The sequence below is a fragment of the Trichechus manatus genome, unplaced genomic scaffold (genome assembly GCF_000243295.1).
Source record: "Trichechus manatus latirostris isolate Lorelei unplaced genomic scaffold, TriManLat1.0 scaffold00057, whole genome shotgun sequence".
Taxonomy (NCBI): domain Eukaryota; kingdom Metazoa; phylum Chordata; class Mammalia; order Sirenia; family Trichechidae; genus Trichechus; species Trichechus manatus.
Window position 1 is genome coordinate 8,860,204 of NW_004443993.1, and position 10,186 is coordinate 8,870,389.

General features: G+C 49.8%; 1 protein-coding gene across 1 annotated transcript; it reads left to right on the plus strand.

Moving 5' to 3' along the window:
* The first annotated feature begins 2,615 nt into the window (after window positions 1-2,615).
* TNFSF9 (TNF superfamily member 9) lies at window positions 2,616-7,946 on the plus strand. The gene is given in 5 exon segments (XM_004378620.2): window positions 2,616-2,644; window positions 4,158-4,430; window positions 4,432-4,735; window positions 5,814-5,844; window positions 6,745-7,946. Coding segments are annotated over 5 exon segments (1,080 nt in total). The 3' UTR covers window positions 7,188-7,946.
* The last annotated feature ends 2,240 nt before the right edge of the window (window positions 7,947-10,186 follow it).

Genomic DNA, 10,186 nt, shown 5'->3' on the forward strand with positions numbered 1-10,186 from the left:
TAAACCAAGGAGGGGCAGCTTGCCCTTGGGAAGAACACTTAGTATGTTTTAAACAGACTAACTGAAGACCTCCTACAGGAGAGGTCCATCCTGTATTATCTTGCTAATCATGAATTCTCTAATGGAAACCTTGTTGTCACATGTAAATTTTTCTATATTTTCTGTTTATTCTGGACAAACTTTGTGTGCACCGTATGGATATATGTTTCTGTATGATAGATTCCACTATACTAATTTAGATGATCACTTTCCAACTGATAGTAGATTTATGTGGGCTATCTCTTGTTTAGATTCCTGATGAATGTGTGGGCAATGCACTCTGAGAACTTTAGAATTATCTTCAAGTATTCATAGCAAATGTTAATTTGTTACACATTGTAAAATGAAAGTCAGAAGAAAACTCATTGGTCCAACATTCAAGGTATGGTTGGTAGCTTTAATTTCTACTTATGGTATATCTGAATTGGAGAAATCTTTAAGAAAATTTGTCAGTCACTATGGGACAACTAGCAGATGAGATGGAAGCATAACAATGAGCTCTGATCTCATAAGCCAAAGTGACATGAGATAACAGAATAACCTTATATATATTTTTTATTAGTCCAAGAAAGTGTAGTCTGTGCTGTAGACAAGATATACATAGAATTGGACAACAAGCTACTTGGTTACATACTGTAACACCCTTTACATACACCAGATTTGTTTGGTTGGTTACCATCAGGAATAAGTACATGGGCTAAATCACTATTGGAAGGAATACTAATATTCTTAGTCTATATCCTGATAATATTAGGCATAATAAAATTTATCTTCTCTTGTCTTACACATCTAAAAGGCAAAAGAAGGCCCAGGGCTAAAATGTTGATGTACATTGAGTCTGCTGAATCCGTCAATGTGATTAATGAGAACATTGCTCTTACTTAATAACCTGGTGAAGAACCAGATGGCATCCAGTGGAAAACCAGCACCGCGAGTTTAAAGAGCCTGCAATGGCCACCATCTAGGAGCTTGACCAAGTCCAGGTATTGATTATGGATGTGTTATCTCCAATCTCTGATCGAAAGGAGGGAATGATTTAGGAAATAATATTAGAATCATTTATTCCCTCTCCTTGAGCATAGAGAATGTGGCCCAGCTGGAGCTGGGCTCACAAGGACACATCAATTCAGCCCTGAGGTATAAAGACAATAGCTAAGTTAATCTTGTAAAATATCTTTTAGGGAAACTTCCAAGTAAAGCCAACCAAACAGAACACAAAAGACTTTCCACTCTTATCTTTTTCTATTAGCATTTAGTGAATGGAAAATTTACTGGACCAATGAAGACCTTCCTGACTGTCATTACTGAAACCTGTACCAATGATTGTTAAGAAAGACAATTCACAATGTAGGATCTCAGTTTCTAGCCAATCTGTGAAAAGGTGAAGCTTTCAATGATTTTGCCCATTTGTAACATTAATATATACTGATGGCTCTGTAATGGTCTTCGGACTTGGGCAGACATGGCTGTGGCAGCATGCTTGTCTGTTTTCCCATTCTTGCCTATTATGTAATATTCTTTGGACTTGGACAGACATGGCTGTGGGAGCATGCTTGTCTGTTTTCCCATTCTTGCCTATTCTGTAATATTCTTCGAACTTGGACAGACATGGCTATAGCAACATGCTTGTCCATTTTCCCACATTTGTCAGTTCTATGATATTTCCTTGGAATCGGGCAGACATGGCTCTGGCAGCATGGTTGTCCATTTGCCACTTTTGCCTTTTTGACTATATGCCGAATAAAACTTTCTTTTTGCTTTACTAACCTTTGTGATGTTTTTCCCCTATGACATGTTTTAGGTGAAAGTTTATAGCTCAAATTGATTTCTCATACAAACATTTGTTCATATATTGTTATGTGACATTAGTTGCCATCCCTATAATGTGACAGCACACTCCCCCTTTCCACTTTGGGTTTCTTGTGTCCATTCGACCGGCTCCTGTCCCTTCCTGCCTTTTCATCCTGCCTCTGGACAGCAGCCGCCCATTTGGTCTCGTGTATCTGCTTGAACTAAGAAGCACACTCTTCACGAGTATTATTTTATGTTTTATAGTCCAGTCAAATCTTTGTCTGAAGAGTGGGCTTCAGGAATGGTTTTAGTTCAGAGTTAGTTCAGAGCGTCCGGGGGCCGTGGCTTTGAGGGTTCCTCCAGTCTCAGTCAGACCGTTAAGTCTGGGCTTTTTAGGTGAATTTGAGTTCTGCTCCCCACTGCTGCTTTTCCACGTAGTTCTTCTACCCTCAGCTGTGACCCTCCGTCCAGATATGACACCATTTTCCACTCTCTGAAGAAACGGAAAACAAAAAGCAACAACTGCTTTTCGCCCTGATTTTACTTCCTGCAGATGCTTTTATTCTGGCTGCTGTCTACCGCACTCACTTTCTAGGATTTGTCACCAATTACTGAGCCCTGGGGAGGGGATGGTTTTGCTGATTCTAAGAAGATCGTATTTCGTTCTCCACTCTGATGGCTTATAATTTTGGGTTGAGCCTTAAACCACTTGCTTAACTGTTATTGACTAGGTTTGGGAGGGAGCGAAAGCAGGAAGTGGATGCTCAATTTGTCATCTTTGGCAGATGGATAAGGAGCCCTGGTGGTACAACAGGTAAGCACTAGGGTGCTAACCTAAAGGTCAGCGGTTCGAACCCACCCAGCGGCTCTGTGGGAGAAAGATCTGGTGATTTGCCCCATGAAGATCACAGTCTAGAAATCCCTATGTCACATGGGGTCGCTATGAGTTGAAATCAACTTGACAGCACCCAATAACAAGAACAGCAGCAGGTGGATGGTTTGAACTGACACATGAATGACGAGAACGTGTTCACTGGCTGCAGATTTGGGGGAGGAACATTCCAGGTGGAGGGCAGAGCAGATGCAAAGGAACAACCTTGGCACATACAATGCAATGGCTTCTCAAACTTGACCAAGCGTCAGAATCTTCTGGAAGGCTCGGTAAAACTCAGATTGGTGGGCCCCTCGCTCCTTGAGTTTTAGTGGGTCTGGATTGGGAGTGCTAGAATTTCCATAGCTGACAAGTTCCTAGGTGATGCTCATGCTGTGGATTCTGGCGTCTCACTGGGAAAACTACTGGTGTAACAGAAGCATCTATCACCTCAGAACGCTCCATCAAAACCAGCTGGTATCATTATTGTTTTCTCTGTAATTTCCCAGGGAAGCCCAAATCATGATCAAACACAGCTGGTATCACAAGGCATATGTTCAGTTGAACCAAAATTCCCCAGCATCCCATGGGCTGTTGACCCTACTGGAGCGGTTGAGAGAGATGGAGTGTCTGGCTCACCCTCCCATTTTTCCTAGGGAAAATGGGGTCCAGGGAAGGGAAGGGAGGCAGCCAGTGTCCACCAAGGTGGTCTCGGCTGAGCAGGGCTTTCCCAGCCGCCCAAATTTCCATCCCGGCAGCTTCCTCTTTTGGGGCCTGGCCTTGGCTAGTCTCTGCTCCTCCTCCCGCCCCCACCAGCGCCGGAGCAAACGGGAAATTCGAGTTTCCTCCGCCTCACTCAAGACTCTCCCCTTCCTATCAGGGGGATTTCTTGGCCTGGACTCTCCAGCCTTCTCCTTGTGGGGTCTCAGGGGCTCCTGATGGGAAGGGTCCAGTTGGGCAGGTGGGGGAAGGCCCAGGGTCCTGGGGAGGATGAGACAGAGTGGCTGAGCGTGGTGCTGGGGGCGGGGCGTGCGCTCCAGGGCAGCAGAGGGCTGAGGGCTGGCTGAGCCCTGACCCTTCTGCAGAAGGGCTGGCCTTGGGGGAGCCCCAGTGATGAGGAGCTGAGGGTAACAAGGAGGAAAAGAGAGACAGATGCACAGAAAGTGAGCGAGAGACAGGGACAGACAGAAGCACAGATATGAGGCAGGGAGACAGAAAGATTCCTTGTGGCGCACTGCAGAGACTAACGGTAGAGACGGAGAAAGACGGGAGACGCGCAGAGATGCTTCATAATACGGCTCAGGAGAGCGCACGTTTATTGAGCATTTACTGTGTGCTTGGCACGGTGCTCACAGCAAGCTCTCGACCACCCATATGAGATCGTCTGTATTTGACAGTTCCTAGGAAGCACTAACCCAGCCAGCCAGCCACCCCCCACCGCCCCCCACCCCCACAGAACCAGGGATGCGGAGGGGGGCGGAGAGGAGATAGTGAGGCGGGAGAGAGAGACAGAGAGGCTGAGAGCAGGAGTCCGGGCGGTGGAGAGACCCAGGGAGGAGAAAGTTAGAGAGCGCAGGTTGGAACCAAGTAAGAGTGAGACGGTCCGGAAGGGGAGGGGCTGGAAGGAGCGGCGCCCTCCCCACCCGCCCGCCCCCGGAGCAGGGCAGAAAGGGAGTCAGGCGACGGGGCGGGCCCGCTGGGGACGTCCCCTCCCCGGAAAGTCCTGGGGATACAGGCGTTATAAATAGCCGCGCGCGGGGCCCCGGCCTCAGCCGCCAGCCGCTGGCCATGCGCGACCTCACCGAAGCCACCCCCGATCTCGAGGCCCAGCTGCCCGCGCCCCGCGTCAGCGCCTGCCGCTGGGTCGACTGGGCGCTGGGCGCCGCACTACTGCTGCTGGCCGCCGCCTGTGCGGCCTGCGTCGCGCGCTCCTGGGCCGTGCCAGCCGCGACCAGCCCTGCGCCCAGCCCGAGCCCCCGCGCCGGCCCGGAATCCCCGCTCGGCGTCCGCGTCCGCCGCCCCGACGGCCGGCAGGTGAGGTTCGCCCCGACCCGGGCTCTGCAGAGCCAGGGAGACTCCGCCGTCCCTCTGGGATTCTTCTCCACCCCGCATCCGGAGGAGACCCCTTTTCCATCCTGGACCCCGGAGAGACCGCGTCTCCATGCTGGACCTTCGAGGGGGCCCCTTCTCCATCCAGGACTCCGGCGGAGACCCATTCTCCGTCCTGGACCCTGAGGAGACTCCTTTTCCGCCCCACAATCCGGGAGACCCCTTCTGCATTCTGGCAGAAAGAGACCCTAGCGTCCTTTTCTGGCCCACGAGGGGACCCCTTCTCCATCCAGGACTCCGGGGAGACTCCTCCTCCATCCTGCACCCCCGGGAGACCCCTTCTGCATCCTAGGCCCCGGGGGGGGGAACCCTTTCTCGGTCCTGACCCCAACCACTGAGGGAACCTCCGCCTTCTTTCCTCCTGGACTTCTGGGAGAGGGGTCCCCCTTTCCATCTGATACCTCCAAACCAAAAACGAAACCCAGGCTGGGACTCGATTCTCACTCATGGCGACCCGATGTTTGTTAAGGGTAGAACTGCTCCATAGGAACAATGGTTAAGAGCTCAGCTGCTACCGAAGGGTTGGCTATTGGGAGAAAGATCTGGCGATCTGCTCCCATAAAGGTTACAGCCTAAGAAATCCTACAGAGCAGTTCTACTCTGTTTACACGGTGTGGCTATGAGTCGACATCGACTCCAGGGCACCACCAACAACAACTTTTACGGAGGCAGATCGCCAGGCCTTTCTTCCACGGCACCCCTGGGTGGGTTCAAACTCCCAACCTTATGGTCAGCAGCGGAGTGGAAGAATTTTTCTTTTCCCTCCCGCATCCTCGCGGTGTTGTCTTTGCAGACAGCAGGGGTTGAGGCAGGTTGAGCCACCAACCTCCGATGTGTGCGTAGGTGTGTGAGATTGTGTCTGTGATTGTGTTCTTCTGGAGCACTGGAGGGGGGAGGGCCCAAGGCCCACGCAGATGGGGGGGGGGGGGGGCAACTCCCATCTTCCGGAGGGTGTGGCCCCAGTGGAGCAACCGCTCACAACCCTCGTTTCTTCTGTCCATAGGATGGCTTCGCCCAGCTGGTGGCCAGCAATGGTGAGTCCTGCGCCACTTCCCAGCACCCCCACCCTGCTCACTATCTCCCCGACCGCCGTCATCTGTACCACCTCAGACCCTGCCCTCTCAGAGCTGGGGCGTGACCCCTCCAGCCCCACCCCTTCCGAGTTCCTGCCCCCTCCGCAGTTTGCTCCAATACCCTTGTCTCCCCCAGAGTTTGCGCTCCCCAACGGCCCTCCCCCTTGGAGTTCCCTCCCTCCCAGCCTTCCCAACTCTCCTCCTCCTCCTCCTCCTTCTCTTCCTCCTCCTCCTCCCTTTCTCCTTCTTAGTTCTCGAAGTCTTCTCTGACCAAACCCGTTGTCTGTGGAATCGATTCTGACTCACAGCGACCCTATAGGACAAAGTAAAACTGCCCTATAGGGTTTCTAAGCAGGGCCTGGTGGATTCGAACTGCCAACCTTCTCTGACACTCCCCCCAGTTAAGAATCCCCTCCCTTCCCTACGCTCCCTCTTGGATTGTCCCTTCCTGACAGTCCTCCGCTGCCCTCCAGTCCATCCTGCCTTGCCCTCTCCAGCCACACCTCCCTAGGGAACCCCCTCCATCCCTCAGAGTCCCCTTACCCCTTTACTGAGCCCCCTTCCCCCAGTTGGTCTTGTCCCCTCCTCTCTGTTGTATTTCATCCCCTCCTCCCTGTTGGGTCTAGTCCCCTCCCCTCCCTTTGGGTCTCCTATCCCTTTTGGGTCTTGTCCCCTCCCCCTTGTTGGGTCTTGTTCCCTTTCCCCTCTTAGGTTTCATTCCCAACCCCCTGTTGGGTCTCATCCTTTCCTCCTCAGTTGGGTTCATTGCCTCCCCTCTGTTGGGTCTCATCCCCTTCCCTTTTCCTCCCTTCCTCTCAGAATCCCCAGTCCTGCTTACCGTATCCCTCTTACACCCAACAGCACTGCTGACCAATGAGACCCTGAGCTGGCACAGCGACACTGGCCTGGCAGGCGTGTACCTGGCGCCGGGCCTGAGCTACGACGCGCTCAAGCGGGAGCTGGTGGTGGCCGAGGGCGGCATCTATTATGTCTTCCTGCTCCTGGAGCTGCAGCGTGTGGTAGCCGGCGAGGGCTCTGGCTGGGTCTCCATGGCCCTGCACCTGCAGCCAGACCGGGCAGCCCTGACCCTGACCGTGGCCCTGCCGACAGCATCCTCAGCTGGAGGCTCCCGGGGGCGCCTGCTGCGCCTGGACGTCGGGCAGCGCCTGGCGGTCCACATGCGCGCCTCGGCCACAGCGCACGCCACCTGGCAGCTGGCCCCCCGAGCCACGGTCCTGGGCCTCTTCCGCGTGGCCCCCGAAGTCCCCGCCGGACTGGGACAGCCTTCTCCACCGCCCGCATGACGCCTGGGTGCCACCCACATGCCCCGAGACTGAATCCTGCCTTCCTTGGGTCAGGCCCCTGGTTCGGGCCGTCTGCTCTACCTCACGGGGCTGGGCAGGAGTCCCTGCTGCTGAGTTCTCTTCGAAGAAGACGCCCAGGGAATTACGACTCTGGTCTCTCTGCCCACTGCTGCCCCCAAGTTGAACTCTATTTATTCTGGGCCCGGTCTCAGACGGTGCACTTTATATTAATCCATTCAATTTCTATTTATTGAGCACGTGCTGTGTGCCGGGTATGGTGTGTGTGCTGGAGATACATCAGCAACCAAACAAACCTATTTATGTTATTATGGAAAAAATAAAGATACAGCCCAAGCCCTCCATGTAATCCATGGAGCTAGCTTTTGGGATAACACGTTAGCGTGTGCCCTGTTGGCCTCATTCATTCATCCAACTAGTAATTATTGAGCATCTCTGACTGGGCCATTGAAGACAATGTGAGATTGCATGGTACTGGATAATACAATATTAATTAACTTAATGACTACTGTTTATTGAACATTTACTATATGTCAGACAGTGTTCCATGTGCTTTATCTGAGTTATTTGAGACTTATAATTATATGAAACTATGAGGTTTTATTTTTCCCATTTTACTACTACCTGTGTTTTTGAGGTTATTTGTTGGTGTTAGTTGCCATTGAATCCATTCCAGTGTCCTGCGTCACTTCCCACCACCCCCATCCTGTTCACTATCTCACTATACAACAGAATGAAAGGTGGCCCAGTCCTACACCATCCCCATGATTGTGGGGTATGTTTGAGTCCATTGCTGTGTATTTTGAGTGCCTGCCAACTAGGGGGCTCATCTTCCAGTACTGTCATCAGACAATATTCTGTTGTGATCTGTAGGATTGTCACTGGCTAATTTTCAGAAGTAGATTGCCAGGCTTTTCTTCCTAGTCTATCATAGTCTGAAAGCGCCTGTGAACCCTATCTACTGTGAGTGGCCCTGGAAATACCGGTGGCATAGTTTCCAGCGTCACAGCAAAACGCAAGCCACCACAGTACACCAGCTGACAGACAGGAGGGGGAGGTTGTGAGGTTATTTACATATATTGTGTCTGTGTGGTGGAAATACTGTAAAATGGCATCCTGTGGTAAATTTCTTCTCAACTCCTTGTTTGCTGATTTCAGGCTGGTAGCTTGAAATTGGCCATCGTGGGAGTATTTACACCACAGGAATCAGCAGACACTACAAACCAGAGCTTGATTACTGTTTGTTGATTGTCTAGATGGAAGGAAGCGGAGAAAATGATGATGTTAATGACGTAGATTAAATTTACAAGTATGTCTTGCCTGTAGCTGTTGCACTGTGAATAGCACAAAACATTGAGGAAGTCACCTGCTGTTTTAAAACTGCTGTCTGATTCAGCAAAGAACTTGCTCATGTCATGGACAAGCGAGTGAAGTGTAGACATCCTTTTTTTTTTTTTAAATTTCATTTGATCTTAATCTTTAGAATAAAGGAAAATATCAACCCAATTCACGTAAGAACTTCACTTGTTCGTCAATCGCAACCGTAGGTTGTCTACTTACCAAGAATTTGGGAAAAATCAAGGACAGCATTCTGTGAACATCAATTTGTTGTTGCTGTTGTATTGATTCTGATAGCTCCATAGGGTTTTCTTGGCAGTAATGGCCTGGTGATCTGCTTCTGAAAGGTCACAGCCTTAAAAATCCTATGGAGCAGTTCTACTCTGTGCACATGGGGTTGTCATGAGTTGGAATCAACTTGACAGCAGCTAACAACAATTTTAATGGAAGTAGATTGCCAGGCCTTTTCTTCCATGGAACCGCTTGGTGGGGTCTAACTCCCAACCCTTAGGTTAACAGTTGAGGCAAACTGTTCGTGCCACTGTTTGGGACCTTGACAATCAATTGACCATTTGGAATGTGCAATGAAGTGTGTTTTAGCTAGTGCTGCTGTAACAGAAATACCACAAGCAGTTGGCTCTAAAGAAGAGAAATTCATTTTCTCACAGTTGGAAGTCTGAACGCAGGGCACTAGCTCTAGGAGAAAGCTCTCTCTCTGTCGACTTAGGGGAAGATCCTTGTCTCTTTCAGCTGCTGTTCTTCCGTTCCTTGGAGATCTTCATGTGGCTTCCATCTTCCTATGTTTGTGCTTGTTGTCTGTGTCTATGCTGCTCTTTACATCACTCAAAAGTGATTAGGTTTAGAATCCACTCTACACTGATAGTACCTCATTAACATAATAAACCCTATTCCCAAGTGAGTTTACAGTATTTTTAGACAAAAACACATGCTTTCTACATGTTTGCCAACTGCTTCCTCCTCCCATGAGGTATTTTCATAAGCATGCTATGCTAATTTTTTACAACATGTAAAAAAAAATTGCCATAGTGGTCCTTATGAAAATACCACAAGTGGGGAGGGAGTGGTCGGCAAACAAACGTAGAAATTGCACGTTATTTATGTAAAAATACAGTACATCTCCAGGTACCAACAACAACAAAAAAAACACAAACCCGTTGCTGTCAAGTCAATTCTGACTCATAGCAACCCTATAGGACAGAGTAGAACTGCCTGATAGGGTTTCCAAGGAGTGGCTGGTGGATTTGAACTGCAGACCTTTTGGTTAGCAGCCGAGTTCATAACCCCTGTGCCATCAGGTCTCCTCCACAGGTACAAGGGGTTAGGATTCCAACACATCTTTTTTTGAGGATGCAATTCAATCCAAAACAAAGAGTATTTCATATTTTATTATTATTTGTAAATCATGTACTACATATCATTTATACCAGTAAAATTATCACACACACATACATTGTTGTTAATGGCCATCCAGTCAGTTCCCACTCATGGTGACCCCATGTGTGCAGAGTGGATCTGTGCTCCATAGGGTTTTCAAGGCTGTGATATTTCAGAAGCAGATTGCCAGGCCTTTCTTCTGAGGTGCCTCTGGGTGGATTTGAACTACCATCCTTTCGGCTAGTAGT